The 18,854-nt window shown below is 42.6% G+C and overlaps 1 protein-coding gene across 2 annotated transcripts in view; it reads right to left on the bottom strand.

The window, feature by feature from the left end:
- PSD3 (pleckstrin and Sec7 domain containing 3) overlaps nt 1-18,854 on the bottom strand; it is a 496,191-nt gene that overhangs the window by 7,729 nt on the left and 469,608 nt on the right. For both annotated transcript variants that reach the window (XM_060136247.1, XM_060136248.1), the window contains one exon: nt 14,496-14,639. In XM_060136247.1, coding sequence (XP_059992230.1) covers nt 14,496-14,639 — 144 coding nt within the window. The remainder of the gene's footprint in view (nt 1-14,495; nt 14,640-18,854) is intronic.

The following is an 18,854-nucleotide window of genomic DNA, read 5'->3' on the forward strand; positions in this document are numbered from 1 at the left end:
GGGGGAGAGTCATGGACATATACACACTAACAAACGTAGTAAGGTAGATAGCTAGTGGGAAGCAGCCGCATGGCACAGGGATATTGGCTCAGTGCTTTGTGACAGCCTGGAGGGGTGGGATAGGGAGGGTGGGAGGGAGGGAGACGCAAGAGGGAAGACATATGGGATCATGTGTATATGTATAGCTGATTCACTTTGTTATAAAACAGAAACTAACACACCATTGTAAAGCAATTATACCCCAATAAAGATGTTAAAAAAAAAAAAAAGACACATGCACCACAATGTTCAATACAGCACTATTTACAATAGCCAAAACATGGAAGCAACCTAAGTGTCCATCAACAGAATGGATACAAAAGATATGGGGTACACACACACACACACACACACACACACACACACACACGGTATCATTTATATGTGGGATCTAACATATGATACAAATGAATTTATTTACAAAACAGAAGCAGACTGACAAGACACAGAGAACAAACTTATGGTTACCAAAGGGGAAAGGGGGAGGGGATACATTAGGAGTTTGGGATTAGCAAATATTATATATAACTACTATATATAAAATAGATAAACAACAAGGACCTACTTTATAGCACAGGGAACTATATTCAATATTCTATAGTAAACCATAATGGAAAAGAATATGAAAGAGAATATATATTTATAACTGAATTACATTGCTGTATACCAGAAACTAATGCAACATCAACTGTACTTCAATAAAAAACAGTATCTCAATTGAGCTGTATGTGCACTTCCTGTCATAATTTTATTTAGCAAAAGATATACTTAATTAATAGGCTTTGGTATAACATAGTTTTGTTGGGTTTTCTCTGAATATTCAACAAATTATTGATGGATGTTATTCCACTCTAAGCCATACTGTGGTCACATAATAAGTATTAAATCCATTGACTATTTTATTATTTTAATAGTTTTATACCAGTTGTTTGGTCGCCGTGGGTGCTAGAGTACAGTTCTCTTGGTCCTCCCCTATAAGCCTACAACACGTAGGATATCAAGATTGTAACAGTTAGCCAACAAATTGTCCTACAGCAGTTTCTGGATCTGGGTAATGATTAGTTAGTATACTAGTATTTACTAGGGAGCAGCCTGGAGATACTTCTAAAATCCTGAGGAAGGAAATTTGACAATAAAAACTTTGCTCCTTGATCCTTCTTTCTCCCATATCCCACATCCATCTGTCCCTCCATCTTCAGAATAAATTCAGAAGAACACCATTTCTCTCTGCTGCCACCACTTCCAGTCTGGACCAAGCACCATCACCTTGTGCCTGGATAACTGCGATAGCTGCCTCTCTGGCCCCCTGCTCCCTCTCTGCCCCCCATGCATACACTTCTAGAAAGAGAGTCATGGGCTAAACTGTAAGAGTGTGTCATCTGCTCAAAATGCTCCAATGGCTTCTCATCCTTAAAAATCCTTCCAAACCCCAAATCCATACACTGGCCTAGGAAACCCCCATCAGTGCCACCCCCCACCCCCCAGTCTGGTGTCTTACTGCTCCCCCTGGGCATGCTGTGTGCCAGTCATCCTGCCTCCTGGCTGTCCTTGAACATAGCAGACACACTCCTGGCTCTAGACCTCTAGTACCTGCTGCTCTCTCTGCCCAAGAAGCATGGCCCCAGGAGCCTACAGGGCATATTCCCTCGCCTCCGTCACCCCTTTCAGTCTTCACTCAAATGTCTCCTTTATGCAGAGGCCTTCCCTGGTCATCCAGACCTAAAACTGCCACACCTGCTCTTCGCACTGGACACTGCATTATTTTTCTCCTTAGCATTCTCACCATGAGCCTGAGAGTTTGCTTATGAAACAATCTTGTCTATCTTCCCCCTGCCAATCCTAGAATGCAATCACATGGGGGCAAGGACTTGGCTTTTGTTTGTTAATATATCCCCAGCACAGAGAACACAGAGTATACACTAAGTAAACATTTGATGAGTGTATAAATGGAAGGAAGGAACAAATGAGAAAATAAATTTCTCATGTCTAATAGAAAACATATTTTGAACTCTTAATGTGGCAAATTCTAGAAAAATAAAACCATGGATATAGATGCAGAGGTAGATGCCCGATGAGCCCCTCCGTCAGTAGCCTCTAGGGAATGCTCTTTCACCTCCAGTGTTCCCCATTCCCATGTTTTCTACAAAAATGCTATGGTCTGACCCTAAGTGGCACCACTCAGCAAAGACTTAACTATGCCCCCCACATCCAGACCACGGCTGTCAAGATGCCACCCGCACAAACCCTGCAGAGTGCACTGAGGCTGCGTACTTAAGACTGGGGCTCTCTCTCTACAGAGAAAGAAAAGTAGTTTATATCATACTTTTGAGGTTCATAAAACAGAGACATATTTTCTGAGCGTCTCTTATGTAGTAGTACATGAAGACCAAATTTTATTACCCACTTAGAGCTTTAAAAAAAAAAGTGAAAAACTGGACTTTTGGAGTGTGGAGTGTGGTGGTTCTTCATTTGTTAGTGACTAGATCTCATTCTGACATGAAGGGCAGCCTCTAAATTTACCTTCTAACAAAAGCATCCATTAAAAAGATAAGAGTTTGTCAATGGTCATTTATATGTGAATTCCTTTGCCTGATGACTCTTGCATGTGACTTATATGTAACGCACCAGGATCACATTTACCCTTGGGTAAATACTTCAACACTCACCTAAGATTCTAAGCTCTGCGGGTCAGAGTAGCAGCCTCATCAATATTAATGGGAAGGAAACTGCTGCTGACACTCAACAAGTAAATAATAACAATATGGAGGTTTTACACTTTTGCTCTGCCAATAATGTTCATAACCAGATAGTAAAAAGGGAAGAAGAAACAGCAAAAAACCATGAATGTTTTAATTAATATAATTCATGCCACAAAGTAACCACTGTGCAAGCATGAACATAGCTCCAGATCGGGCACGTTAAAGATGAGATGGGCTGCAGAACGCAAGTCTGTGGGAAGCAATGTGACAGTGAAAAGAGCAGTCTTGGGGGCAGGTGGCCACTAACTATGGCATTGATTCACTTTCCTAAATCCTTGCTAGTTTTCATTACGTGGCCCTTCCAGGGTGTACTTTCATTAGGAAGGACAGAGGGAGCCTGAGAATGCGATGTGCTTTGGGGACAGTTACTGCCTTTGGTCACGTTATTAAAGGTCTTTTTTTTAAAAATCATTTTCACAGTTTTTCCCTTTTTAAAAAATTTATTTATTTAATTTATTTATCTTTGGCTGCGTTGGGTCTTTGTTGCTGTGCGCGGGCTTTCTATAGTGCCGAGTGGGGGCTACTCTTCGTTGCGGTGCGTGGGCTTCTCATTGCGGTGGCTCCTCTTGTTGCAGAGCATGGGCTCTAGGTGCACAGGCTTCAGTAGTTGTGGCACATAGGCTCAGTAGTTGTGGCTTGCAGGCTCTAGAGCACAGGCTCAGTAGCTGTAGTGCACGGGCTTAGTTGCTCCGTGGCATGTGGGATCTTCCCGGACCAGGGCTCAAACCCGTGTCCCTTGCATTGGCAGGCGGATTCTTAACCACTGTGCCACCAGGGAAGCCCCGTTATTAAAGGTTTTGTCGTAGTCGCTGTGGATTCATTCTCAGATCAATTCTTAAAAATTTCAGAGCTGTATGCTCAGCTTCCTTGCTCAGAGATTCTCCGACAGTATGAATAGATTCATAGCAGTATAACTGTGTGAGCTGATCCCACTATCAGAAAACTGAGATGGGATTTTACCAAATCCAAGCTCAGTGGCTACTCTCTGCAGAGAAGCATCTGAACACTGCTTTTGTGGCTTTGTCCATTCAGCAAGCTCTCTCTCTTAATTTCCTTCGTAAGATTTGTGCTTTCCATAAAACCTTCTGTGACCGCTGAGAGCCAAAGACAATTCAAATGCTTAATGGCTTCTTTTTCTCCTAAAATCAAGTTGTTTATTCACTCTGTAACCTCCTTACTACATTGTTTTGCAACGTTAATTTATTAAGTTGGTCTTTAATCACCTGTAAGAATACTTCTCAAACATGTAGGAAAAATATCCCTTTCACTAGCAGCAATGCTTACTAGGGAGGAACAAAACAATACAGTATCCAAGGCCAAGTAAGCTGTGGCTTAGGTTGAATGTTAAGTGCTAAAAAAAAAAATCCTGAGTATTGTTATTATTTGAAAAGAAGTTTAATCACATCCACATCTGATGGAGCAGTTTCTTTTTTTTGAGTATGAGTTCTGCATACCATTTTTCATTTCATTTAATATAACACTATCTCCTTTTGACCTCTGATACATGAATACAATAGTAACAGCCTAAATGAAAAGAAAACTGCAACGGCAATTCTAACTTAGCACTGCCATTTGCCTTCAGACCTCACTGCACCAGCAATCGAGTCCTGAATACATTTCCTCCTGACATTTTCCCTTCTCAGGCAGGAAGGGTAAAAGGCCAGCTTAAAATGAAAGGAGAAGAACACCAATAATGTCATGTACATAGCAAAACACTTTTTACTCCTAGATCTCTACATTGGAAAACAAAGAAACAAACCAAAACAATTAAAACAAGCCAACAAAACAAGGAGCTCTGGAAGAAACTGCTCATCTCCACTCTGCATTCTATAGGACGATGCAGAATTGACTTGCAGACTTTCTCCTTGCCCGGCTGGCTTACCCTCTGCTACCTGCTAACTTAAGAAAGCAATACATTAAAAACAGAGCTTTCTATAAGTTCTTATCTGAAAGCTATGCTAGGACTTACATTTTTAAAAGAAAATTTTAACGTTTTCTCCCTATGCCATTCCCCTATCAGGCTTCGGCATGTAATGGTAACCCACTGCCAAAATATAGCAAATACACACATTTTTAGGTTGTATAGTTTGTATTCGTGGCTTTCTGGGAAAACCTGAGGCAGTGTGAATTCTATTGTTTTATTTCAGTCTACCTTTTGGCTCGACTGCTCTCTAAATGAACTTTGTGACCTCAATTAAAAACAAAACTAAAATAAAAAGCTTACTCATAATAATAATGTAAACAGAAGAGGTCAAAAAACTCTAATACGGACAAAAAGCACTGGGTCTGCAGAAAGCATTTTGAGTGTGTCTTTGTCTCCATCCTGTGGTCCTGGTCTGATGCTCCTAAGGCGTCTGGTCTCTGCCCCCAGAGCTCCCACAGGCCCTTCAGGGAACAGAGAGGGCTCAATGGCCACCCCTGTCGTGCTTGTCCCTCCCAGGGCCCCCAGCTGCCAGGCCCGGGCAGGCAGATCCCCTGCAGTGCTTTTCCCTTTGCAACATCTTTGTGGAGAAGAACAGGACTTCAGTGTCAAGGAGAGCTTTCCCAATTCTGAGAGCTAATTTTTAAAACCCTGCTGCCTTTCTCACTCTTCACACTTTGTTTCTCCAGCTCTCGAAACCCTTTCTATAAACCCAGTCTGTATTAGTACCCAGATTTTTTTTCTCTTCTTAGAAATTAAACTCAAAATTCTCAATTTAAAAGTCCACAAAGCTCACTTAGAAAACAGAACACAGTTTGTTTTCTAGGTGGAAAACTCAAGAATTGTCCAGTTCCCACCTAGCCATGGGTCAGTCCTGCAGACCTGCCATGCACCAGGCTCCTGGCTCTGGGGGCCCTGCCCAGCGTGGCCTTGCATGAGGGTTTTGACAATAGCTGAGTGTAAAATTAACGGGAAAAAGAAAATTAACTCTGGATCAATGGGATTAAAAAGTTTAATGGAAAAAAAAATTGTCCTTTGAAACACAGAGATGTGAAGTCAAGTTTCTACATACCCAAGGTAAGTAATCTGAGCTAGAGAAATACTACTTATCTGGATAAGAGGCTAAATTTAACTCCTAAATTTAACACTGAGTTTTTCCTTAGGGAACTCACATCTAAAACAAAATTTTAGTTTGTTATGACAACATTCTTATACAGGCCACACTCTTTTTTTTTTTTTTTTTTTTCCGGTACGTGGGCCTCTCACTGTCGTGGCCTCTCCCGTTGCGGACCACAGGCTCTGGACGTGCAGGCTCAGCAGCCATGGCTCTGAGCCTAGCTGCTCCACAGCATGTGGGATCTTCCTGCTCCACAGCATGTGGGATCTTCCCGGACTGGGGCATGAACCCATGTTCCCTGCATCGGCAGGCGGACTCTCAACCACTGTGCCACCAGGGAAACACCTACAGGCCACACTCTTAATCCTTGGTTTATATTTAGTTTGTGCTTCTGGCTGTACTAGGATTCCCTAGAGTCGCACACGCTTTCTCTCAGAAATACGCTCCCGGGATTCTTTGTGGCAGCTGGCCTGTCACATGCACAGGTCCCAAAACGCCAATGCCTGTCATAAGGGGACAGGTCAGTTTTTCTAGGAAATTTTAAAAGTAGGATTTGAGGAAGCTTTGAAGGTAAACTACCTTCCCCACTGACTTCCCAGGACACTTCATACCTAAGATATATTGATTGCTTTTGAGCTCAAAGCAGTTTTGCACCTTCTGCAGGCCCAGTTCAAATATCTCTCTTCCATCTCACCAGTTCTGTGTCCAATTCTGAGCCTGTCTTGGTAAAGTATCTTTGACCCGTGGAGTCAGAACACTGAGCGACCAGGCCTCAGCAAGTCCCTCGCCCCCTCCAGTCTCAGGCTCCACAAGTGGCAGAATGAGGGGCAGCTATAAACTTCCCAGGACTCTCTAAGGAGGGAAGCATGACACATGGATGAAGATGCAGTGCTGGTCCGGGGAGGGGAAGGCACATGGGAAACCAGCTGTGGTTGACTCTGTCCACAAACTGGCCAAAGGCCAGACCGGGTCAGGCAGGAAACCTCCGGTTGAGGTGAGAGGCCCCAACGTGTCCCTCGTGCACATGAGCCACACCTCCAGGAGCTGTCCAGGCAGACAGGTGCTCCTGCAAGAAGTCCGTGACCGGGGGACCTGCTTTCAGCCTTCCAGTGAGGGCTGTACTGAGAAGGCTAGTACAAACATAGGATTTTTGCATATGATTTTTCCCTAATATTTCCAGAAGAACATTTCTGAAAACATTTTAAGTTTTCATTATAAGTCTCTTGAGTAATTCTGAACTAGATACACCTAAAGAAGCGCAGTAGCCTGCTCCAACAAGCCTCTGCATCTCGGAGCAGGGGCTCAAGCACACAAGCTTTTAAAACTCTTACATCAAAAGCATACAGATTCTTATGGAAAGTAGTAGGAAGAAACCTAAAGTAGTTAGACAGAGATAAAGTATTCTGGGTAAAAAGAAAAAAACAGAGTTAGCACAGGAAAGGGCGGACAGTACCAGCAGTCTGCAAAAAAACGGATGGGAGGGTCACTTACCAAAAGGTCCAAGGGAATTGCGAAGGAGGCCGCTCACACTATTTGCATGAGAATAGCTTTGTGGGGAGACTGAAGGGGCACTTCCTTCTCACAAGTCACTGTGGTGACAGCACTCACACCAGGTGGGCCTCTTCTTTACTGAATCCCCACCCAGAAGTAACAATCAAAACAGTAAACAACAGGCACCGCACAGGCAGCTAGACAGAAGCGACACCGTCCACAAACTACTGTAGAGTCCTACGGTGCACAACAGCTGCACATCTTCCATTATGCATGAAACCTGCACCCCACTTGTGACCAGGCCTCCCAGTCCCAGCTGGCTTTTAGGGAGACTGAGCAGCACAGGAGCCACTGCCTCAGGCGGCTCCTGAGCACGTGCAATGTGGCCACCTTACACTGAGATGTGCCCTAAGTGTAAAGGTATACTAAAGTTTGAAGACTTAGGAAGAAAAGAGCGTCAAATATCTTAATATTTTATAGTGATTACATGTGGAAATGATAATATTTTGGACATATTGTGTTAAGTTGAAAAATCTTATTACAATTAATTCTACCAGTTTCCTTTTATTTTTAAGTGTAGCTACTAGAAAATTTAAAATTATATATGTGGTTTGCACTATATCTCTATTGGACAGAGCTGGTCCAGATCCCCTGATATCCCCAAATTGAACTATTCTTGTTTTACGTTTAACAACACTCTTAGGGATCATCATGAGAGTGAGTTAATCTAATAAACTATTTGCTGTTAGTATGTATCTCGCATCAAAAATAAAGAGTTGGAGGCGACCTTATAGGTTAGTTCACCCAATCCCATCTCATCTCCACAGCCAGAAACTGAGGTCCAGAGAGGATAACTAGTACCAAACACATCAAGGATGAGACTAAAGTGGCCTCCTAACTTCCAGTCCATCCATTTTCCTAATTTTACTATTTTATAATTGCAAGTATTTTCCCTTTTCTGGCAGACAGTACATTCACCCAAAGCAGTGACTCTCCTCAGAGCAGACATTTCAGGTGTAAGGAGCGATTTAGGGACAGAGTCACTGTGGGTCCTGTGACTGGCTGTTTGTTCTGCTTCTCAATCATCTGTTTAAAATGTGATTCAAAGGATCCTGTTGCTAAGCTTCTCCTCCCTTCAGAAGCGTGCACCATCTTTTACAGATGAAAATCCAGCGCTCTGCAGACCTCGCTCATTGTGTCATACAAAATGCAACTCCGAACGGCAATGCAAGACTCCTGTCTCTGGAGTTAACTGGACTTGTATGCCTGGGCAGATGCTGAACCTGGGTCTCAAGACTCTAACAGTTAGTCTTCTATTAGAAAAATAAAATTCCTAAACTTCCCCAAGAATTCTATTAACCTGCCACATCTTAGCTTCTCAGATCCAGACCAGGGATCACCTCTGTGATGTTTTCTATAAAGGAGACAGTGCTGGATTCCAGGCTAGACCCTGTTACTGAGACTGAGACTCTTCTTCAAGTGAGACTGAGACTCTCGTTCAACTGAGACTCTCCCTTCACTAGGGAGACGATGGTGATCACAGCTATCTCTGTACTTTTACAAACACGGCGACTCACAAATTAACAGCTAGATTGTCTTGTTCCAGAGATGGATTAGCTTGTGGCGGCTGGCAGTGCACTGAAATATGCCCTTGCACTGCTCCTGTGAGAGAAAAAGTGGACCGTCACATGAAAATTATTTATCTGATGTTGACAAAGACTGAGCGATCTGAGGGAGCCGGGCTAAGATCACAAGCAGAGAATCTGTTCAAAAAGAAATACATCAAACCACCACCTACCTACCGTGCAACAAATAGCCCAACGATAAAACTGAGGGCTTGCGCCCAGAAATTCATATTACGTGCGCTCCTTGATATGAGATGCTTTGAATTTCCTGAACGGTGCTGTATGGAATGTGCTCTTATTTCAAATACATCAATTTCAGAAGGAATCGCGCCATTTTACATGCCACCAAAAATTAGAAATTCAGAAAAAGATGCATCACGCCTCAAGGACGCCCTAGATTTTCTAGATTTAAAATATTCCGTCCCAAGAGATTTACATGTCTTACTAGAATGGACATTTGTTGTTTCTAAAATTGAGCTTCCAGCCATGTGGTTCGTGTGGGCCCTGCCTGCCTTAAGCCATGAGCATGTGCTACTCCAAGTCGAAATTCAGGAGTGGGCATGTGGCTGATTTCTAGCCCATTCAGCCAAGGGGACTTATTCTGCATCTGGGTAGAGCCATCAGGGACGTGGACTTCTTTTCCTGCTGGACTGGAACCTGAGAACACATGTACCTGGAAGTATCCATTTTCTAACCACAGAGAGACAGTTGATTCCAAAGCCCATGTTCAAAGATCTAAGACACAAAGCATATCCAACCGTCTGCAGCCTCTGTACAGGGATGGCAAACTGAACCGCCCCCAGGGGCCAGGCCAGCAACACAAATGTGGATGCCTGCTAGGCTTGATATACTAAGGGGTGGTGGGGAGGGCCCTGTAGGTCTTCCCTAAATGCATTCAAATCTCAATGAAAACAAATCCAGCACTGCGATGGCCAAAGAAAACATTCTGACCTTAGGTCTGCTGGCCCATGAAATGCACTGGTCTGGTGCTGCCCGCCAGGTTTGCCCTGGCTCTGCAGTGAACCCGGGAGCCTCTGTTAGCCTGCCCTCAGGAATCCCTCCCTCCTGTAAGCAAACCTCTTACAGCCCAGTCACGCTTCTCACAGGTTTGGGTTGCTATGGTCTCCCTTTCCCTACTCAGGTCTAAGAATTAATAACTTATGCCACTGAAAACATCTTAAATGTCACATGAAAAACATCCTGGATCAAACAGTATCTTCACTTTAACTGCTAAAGAGACATAAAGACAAATTTCTGGGGCCAAGTACAGTGCTAGCAAGGGCTGTTTCTTAAAGGGCCCAGGAATATCGGGCACAGCCCTGCCTACTGTGCTTCGAGTGGCTGGAGCTTTGTAAGTTTTTATATGTGACACAAACCACCCACCTGTCCCACATCCTGATAAATTTCCTAATGTACTAGAAAGATGGAGATCAGTTAAACATTTTTAAGTGAAAAGGGAACTGAATAAAGTAGAAATAAGTTATAAGGAAGTGAGGCCATTTCTGATATTTATTTTTTGAAACTGGGAAATGATGGCAAGTTTCTTACACAGACTTATGATGCCTAACAACCCTTTCAAAACTGAGATCAGACTCCACACGAACTCTTCTAAACAAGTAACAGCCACAGCTTGGGGGAACCAATTCAATCAAAAACAAAGCAATGCCACCCCTCCCCACCCGCTATGAATACGCAATAAAGAGAGACAGGCATGAACTTGGTCAACTAATAGCCATTCTGAGGGGAGTTTGCTGCTTACAGTAATAGTGAATATCCTTACAGGCTAAGGCTGAGATTGATGGAAGTCTCCTTGTTCTCTGTAGACTTTTTATAGACTTCAAAAAGAAACAAACAAGAGAATGGACCTGAGGACACGGAGAGGGGGAAGGGTAAGCTGGGACAAAATGAGAGAGTGGCATGGACATATATACACTACCAAATGCAAAATAGATAGCTAGTGGGAAGCAGCCGCATAGCACAGGGAGATCAGCTCGGTGCTTTGTGACCACCTAGAGGGGTGGGATAGGGAGGGTAGGAGGGAGGGAGATGCAAGAGGGAAGAGATATGGGGATATATGTATAGCTGATTCACTTTGTTATAAAGCAGAAACTAACACACCACTGTAAAGCAATTAGACTCCAATAAAGATGTTAAAACAAACAAACAAAAAACAACCACTGAACCTTCTTATTTACCAGAGTTTCTAATCATTTACTGTCAGTCAGGGTTTGGAGAATTTCTAAGTCATAGAAAGAGCTGTGAATTTGGCCCACTACGAAGAACTGTTTGTACTGAAAGCAACTTGGAATATAAATAACTGAAACGCATTAAGTTAGAAACAACCCCAGTGTTATTACCAACAGCTTAATATTCTAACAAAATAAAGGTGTTTTTCTTACCAAGATGTAAAAATTACAAGAACTGCTCTGAAACCACAGCGAGTCCCTTTACTACAGGAACAGGTGAGAGAAGAGGCTCCTGCCTGTGTTCTTCCCTGGTGACAAGGATGTAGATGGGATTCAAGCTCCCCTTCCTGTCACTGTCCATCTGAGGTCACAATGAACTGCAGACACTGCTGTCTGCTTATCACATTAGTTTTCAGGGGAGTTACTAAGCTTTCTCGGGGAACCACTTCCTCTGATGTTATCTTTTATACTCAATAACAAAATTCCATTTATTCACTCAACAAGTATGTATTAAGCACTCAGTCCATATTCCAGAAGCTGGGATAGAGCAATGAACAAAGTACATAAGACGGTCAGTAACACTCAGACCTCCTGTTCAGGAAATAGAGCAGCCTGCTAGGGAAGGCTGTAAAAAGCCAAGCACTGAATTCTCTGCAGAGCCTCTCTAAGGCACACACACAAGACAAATTCTGGTGGCTGAAATAACAGCAAAGTGGACCCCGAAAGATATAGTACTTCAATTTTAAGTTAGTGAAAAATAATGATTCACTTAAAAAAAAAAGATTACAAAAAATTTTTGAGATAACCTCTATGAAGTGAGGTGCCCGTCTGCCTTTCTGGTGACACAGGTCAACACAGTTCGACAGACAATCCAGCATGCCTGACATATTACCATATGAGAAGATTTTAATGAGCCAAAGTCCTGGAATGCAATCTTCAGGCTCCTTGATGTGACAATTTTTTTTTTTTTTTTGGCGGTACGCGGGCCTCTCACTGTTATGGCCTCTCCCGTTGCGGAGCACAGGCTCCGGACGCGCAGGCTCAGCGGCCATGGCTCATGGGCCCAGCCGCTCCGCGGCACGTGGGATCCTCCCGGACCGGGGCACGAACCCGTGTCCCCTGCATCGGCAGGCGGACTCTCAACCACTGCACCACCAGGGAAGCCCTGATGTGATAATTTGATCAAAGCAAGACTTATCTCCACAGAGGTTGGTCTAAGTTCATGTCAGGAAATGAAAATGCCGGCTTTTGCTGGGTTACATTTTCAGAAAAGGGGCACCACAGTGGATGCAAAAGCAGGGAGTGCTTCTAGCAGCGGCATCCTTTCTATGGTCCTGCCACCGCCCCTGCCTCCTGGGAAGAGACTTGCAGCCTTTGAGCCAAGGGCTCAGGGCAAGGTGTTGAGAGCTGGCAGCAGGGGCCTGAGGTGCTGGGAAATTTAATTAGCACATGTGAAACTAAAAGGGCCTACAGCTGAAAGCCACTCCAGACGTGTGAAGAATTGGGATTGATTTTTGAGAACTCCCATCTCTCAAGAATGAACAAGTGTGGGGAGAGATGAGCTGCTTAGTTTTTTTGTTTGTTAAAAGGTATTTTTTCAAGTCTTTTGCTGGTAAGGCTTCCAAAGTTTTAGCTAATAAACTTTCTCCTTTAATAAAAGAAAGATCTTTCTTCATCTGCCCAGAGCAAGGACCTGCTTAACCATGAAGAAAACTAGTACATGGATCTGCAGGGGACCAAATGTTATTTTGTAACAGAAATTTTATAACTCAGAAAAAGACTTTTAAAAGCTTCCATGAAATCCTGTGCAGCCCAAAAGCAAGCACAGAGCAGAGATTAGAAATGGACCTGAGGCGCCTGCACTCCAAGGGCTCACAGCCTTGGCGCGGAAGCCATAGATACAAAGACTTCCTGAAATCACCATAACGGGAGTCACCGTGCAGGACGGTAACCAGCAGATTTAGAGCAGGCTTTTCGTAGGAGGGATTTGGGCTGCATCTTGGAAGATGAACAGCATTTTCAGAAATGAAATAAGGGGAAGAGCATTTGGGGCAGAATTAAGTAGATGAACAAAGGCATAAAAAGCGTGTTTGGAGAGAGCAGAGTGGGCAGAAATGTGACTGATATACATGGAGGTCGTGGTGGGAAGACCCGTGTTGTGGAAAGGCAGAAGGAACCCAAATCCTCTCAGACTAAGGATTGGACTTTATCTGAAGGTAAATTGTGGGGAAAATCAAGGGCAGCTGTCGAGCAGAAGCATGCCTTAGAAAACTGACAGGAGCATGCAGGATGAACTGATGACAGGAAGCAGCCGCCAGGCTCATGTGAGACATGAAAACTCAGCACTTGGGCAGAGAGGCATAAAAGCAACACGGGTGGCAAGCAAGGGACAGGAGGGACATCGCAGAGGCAGAGCACTGGGATCTGGCTCCTGATCAGATCCTGGGGGATGGCAGGGACCAGGGCGAGGGTGCTCAGATGATGCTACATTTCAAGCCCAAGGAAGAAACATGATTGTAAGATGGGAAAGAAGGAGATGAATAAGTAGAATAGACTAGAGCTACAATGAAAAAGAATAGTTAAAGATGGATTCAACATACTCAACAGAAAAAGACTGTAAACAATTTAAAGATAATTGTTCTTCATTTTGGACTACAGGCTATCAACTTAAAAAAAGAGATACTTTAAGTGTCTTAAAGTGGCAGCTGAAGGGGGAGAGTCAGAGGATCCTGCATAACCCTGATGCTAACTTGGGAGAAAATTTAGCCAAAGGTAACATTTACTATTTATATGGCTTTCAACTTGCTTTTAAATTTTCTGTCTTTCCAGAGTTTATGGATCCTCCCCATCCCTTTTAATGACCACACTTGCTATAGTATATGGATGTGCACAACTAGCCTCCTTGTGAAGGGCAGTGAGTGGTAAGAGGAAAAATGCATCTGTTGCCTAGCAGCAGGAAAAGGCATCATGTCGCCCTGTAGCTCATTTCCTCTGCGGTACTTTTTCTGACTAAGACTGTGTTGGAAGAGGTGCAGAAACAGAGAACGCAGCTGCCCACCCTGACATGTCCATCTACTTGTTGTTTTTTTGTCTTGCAGCCAGCACCTGCTATTCCGACAGGCAGGCTATTTGCTTTTAAGTGCATAAACTGCCAATTATTCCTTGATGCTTGTTTGACGCTTAAACAGAACCATGAACATGAGGGGCCACCATGACCTAGACCCTGCACAGAGCTCCCCAGGGAGAGGCAGGGTCAAGGTACATTGCCCACAGTTACAGTAAGTATAAAAAAACCTGCCTCATGGAAAAAATCATAAAGTAGCTCAGGTACAATTATTACATTTAGGTTCAACACACCTCAAACTCCAGATAGTGATCTTTGAGTTTGTACTCATCTACCTCCTTGGCTTTAACCTTCTTGTCAGGTGGGTAGGAGCGGTGCTCGGCTAGCTCTGTGGTGATCTGCCTCAGCTTGCTCTCGTGAGATTTCAGCTGTTCCTCCTGCAGGAAAGTATTAAGCCATTTAGCATCCAGAAAAATCAATAAACAACTGTAGCACACTTTAAAAAATCCCTTATGATGAATGACGTTAATTCATCAAAACAGTCCAACATGCCTCTGATGCCACATCTTACCAACTTTCTCAGGCCAGGGTCCACGTGTACCTTCGAAAAACAGCAACCAAGGCCAAGGCCAGCCCCCCTAACCAGGCCTCTGGTCACAAAACCAAATGCTTTCATAGCCCTGCGTCAGGAGTAACTGCCACGGAGTTGAGACCAGGCCTCCTGAGAGATACTCAAGCAGGCAAGGCACCGGCTGCAGAGTCAAGCACCCATCCTGAGGGCTGCACAATTTGGCTTCTCCATTTCACGTCCTCAGCAGTGCTGTCCTGTCTGTCACTACAGATGAAGACCTACCTGCATATTTTTTTTTCCTTTTTGAGACAAGCAATGCCATCAAGAAATAATTATTCTGAAAGCTGCTATTCTAAAAAATGTAGTGACCTATGCTTTTCCCTCCAAAATAGTAGAGGTTCTGACTTCCCTCAGCCTCAAATTTTACTGAAGGATATTTAAGTTGTTTTCAGGTTTCTCTGGGCTGCTATAAATGATGCTACATTCTTATGCATGTTGCCTAGTGAATATGAGCAAGAATTTCCCTATAGCATACAGGCACATCTCGTTTCATCACACTTAGCAGATAATGTGTTTTTTACAAACTGAAGGTCTGTGGAAATCCTGTGTCAAGCAAGTCTATCGATGCCATTTTTCTAACATTTGCTCACTTTGTGTCTTTGTGCCACATTTGGTAATTCTCATAATATTTCAAACTTGTTCATTATGATTATATTTGTTATGGTGGTCTATGATCAGTGATCTTTGATGTTACTACTACAACTCACTGAAGGCTCAGATGATGGTTAGCATTTTTTAGCAATAAAGCATTTCTTCACTAATGTATATAGTTTTTCTAGACAGAATGCTATTGCACACTTAGTAGACTGGGGTACAGTATAAACATAACTTTTATATGCACTGAGAAACCAAAAAAATCTGTGTGACTTTCTTTATTGAGATATTGATTTCATTGCAGTGGTCTGAAACTGAACCCACAATGTCTCTGAAGTCTGCCTGTGATCATCAAGAACTGAAATTTCTGGATTTTAGAAAATGTATATCTTTAAAATGACGCTAAACTGTTTTCCAAAGTGTTTCCACCAGTTTACATTTTCACAATAGGCTTGAAACTTCCCATTTTTCTACATCCTTGCCAAAATTTGCTATCACACTTGCAAATTTTTGCTAATTTTATGGGTATAAAATGATTTGAATTTACATCTTCCTGATTACAAGTGAGGATGAACATCTTTTCGTATGTTTACTGGAATTCCTATTCTGTGAACTGGCTGCTGAAACACTGGACCCATTTTTCTGTTGAGTCCAGATCTGTAAGTACAATGACTCACAGTTTACAGTTTATAGTGTACAGTTTATTCACAGTCAAATAAATGTCTAAATTCAACGTGCAGTGCTTTACTCCAGCTTCATCATCTTCATGAAGCAAGAATCAAGGAGATAATCTCAAAATAGAAGCATTTTAAAATGATGCCTCTTAAATGTCTATTTTCACCACTGAAATAAAAATTCCAAGTGGTTCTTACGGCCATAAATGGATACAGACCACGCAAATTATTTCAATGCTAGAATCCCACCATACAGGAGACACACAGACTTTCCTAACAAAAGTGGATGTGAAAATGGAGAAGGAGGAAGGCAGGAGCCACAAGACGCAACAAGATGTTCTTAGGCTCACGCAATTAAATCTGTAATATCCACCATGAAGAAAGACCAATCAGGAAGCTTGCTGTTCTCCTCCCTTTTGTCTTTGCCCTTAGAATCCATTAGGGAAGCATGCAGACCATTCTCATGGGACAACGCTAACAAAGGGGATTTCACAGAAGGCAGAGAAATACACCTGACAAAGTTCAAAGAAAAGGAACAGAGACAGCAAATGGCATGTACTCGTTTAAACTGTTTTAAATTAGGAAGTCACAGCTTAAGTAGTAGCATTAAAGTAATAGATGCAAGAAAACTACTGTTATATGTCAAGTGATGTACATTGGTAGTACCTGTGATAGCACATATAATGAAATTTTATTCAAAAGGCAAGTTTCAGATTATGTCACTTAATATTTAATTTTTTTCCTACTTATATAATATTTTGACTTTGAAGAAAATTTCATATTTTCCTTTAAAATACCAAACTCTAGAAGAGACGATCAAGATGGAGGAGGAGTAAGACATGGAGATCACCTTCCTCCCCACAAATACATTAGAAATACATCTATATGTGGAACAACTCCTACAGAACACCTACTGAACGCTGGCAGAAGACCTCAGACTTCCCAAAAGCTGTGTGGTTGACAGGGTCTTGGTGCTCCAGCCGGGTGTCAGGCCTGTACCTCTGACGAGGGAGAGCCGAGTTCAAGACATGGTCTACTAGAGACCTCCTGGCTCCACGTAATATCAAACGGTGAAAGCTCTCCCAGAGATCTCCATCTCAACACTAAGACCCAGCTGCACTCAACGACCAGCAAGCTCCAGTGCTGGACATCCTATGCCAAACAACTAGCAAGACAGGAACACAACCCCACCCACTAGCAGAGAGGCTGCCTAAAATCACAATAAGGTCACAGACACCCCAAAACACACCACCAGATGGGGTCCTGCCCATAGAAAGACAAGAAGCAGCCTCATCCACCAGAACACAGGCACCAGTCCCCTCCACCCACTGAACCAACCTTACCCACTGGGGGCAGACACCAAAAACAATGGGAACTACAAACCTGCAGATGGCGAAAAGGAGACCCCAAACACAGTAACTTAAGAAAATTGAGAAGACAGAAAACACAGAGCAGATGAAGGAGCAAGGAAAAAACCCACCAGTCCAAACTACTGAAGAGGAAATAGGCAGTCTACCTCAAAAATAATTCCGAGTAATGATAGTAAAGATGATCCAAAATCTTGGAAATAGAATGGAGAAAATACAAGAAATGTTTAACAAGGACCTAGAGGAACTAAAGAGCAAAAAACCAATGATGAACAGCACAATAAATGAATTTAAAAATTCTCTAGAAGGAATCAACAGCAGAATAACTGAGGTAGAAGAATGGATAAGTGACCTGGAAGATAAAATAGTGGAAATAACTACCAGAGAGAAGAATAAAGAAAAAAGAATTAAAAGAATTGAGGACAGTCTTAGAGACATCTGGGACAAGATTAAATGCACCAACATTTGAATTATAGCAGTCACAGAGGAAGAATAGAAAAAGAAAGGGACTGAGTACATATTTGAACAGATTATAGTTGAAAACTTCCCTAATATGGGAAAGGAAATAATCAATCAAGTCCAGGAAGCTCAGAGAGTCCCATACAGGACAAATCCAAGGAGAAACATGCCAAGACACATATTAGTCAAACTATCAAAAATTAAATACAAAGAAAAAATATTAAAAGCAGCAAGGGAAAAACAACAAATAACACACAATGGAATCCCCATAAGGTTAACAACTGATCTTTCAGCAGAAACTCTGCAAGCCAGAAGGGAGTGGCAGGACATATTTAAAGTGATGAAAGGGAAAAACCTACTACCAAGATTACTCTATCCAGCAAGTATCTCATTCAGATTTGACAGAGAAATCAAAACATTTACAGACAAGCAAAAGCTAAGAGAATTCAGCACCTCCAAACCAGCTTTACGACAAATGCCAAAGGAACTTTTCCCAGATCTACAATAACAAACCCAAAACAATTAAGAAGATGGTAATAGGAACATACATATCAATAACTACCTTAAATGTAAATGGATTAAATGCTCCAACCAAAAGAAACAGACTGGCTGAATGGATACAAAAAAAGAGCAGCATATATGCTGCCTACAAGAGACCCACTTCAGACCTAGGGACACATACAGACTGAAAGTGAGGGGATGGAAAAAGATGTTCCATGAAAATGGAAATCAAAAGAAAGCTGGAGTAGCAATTCTCATATCAGACAAAATATACTTTAAAATAAAGACTATTACAAGAGACAAAGAAGGAGACTACATAATGATCAAGGGGTCAATCCAAGAAGAAGATATAAAAATTGTAAATATTTATGCACCCAACATAGGAGCACCTCAGTACATAAGGCAAATGCTAACAGCCATAAAAGG

The sequence above is a fragment of the Lagenorhynchus albirostris genome, chromosome 21 (assembly GCF_949774975.1).
Source record: "Lagenorhynchus albirostris chromosome 21, mLagAlb1.1, whole genome shotgun sequence".
In the NCBI taxonomy this organism is placed as follows: domain Eukaryota; kingdom Metazoa; phylum Chordata; class Mammalia; order Artiodactyla; family Delphinidae; genus Lagenorhynchus; species Lagenorhynchus albirostris.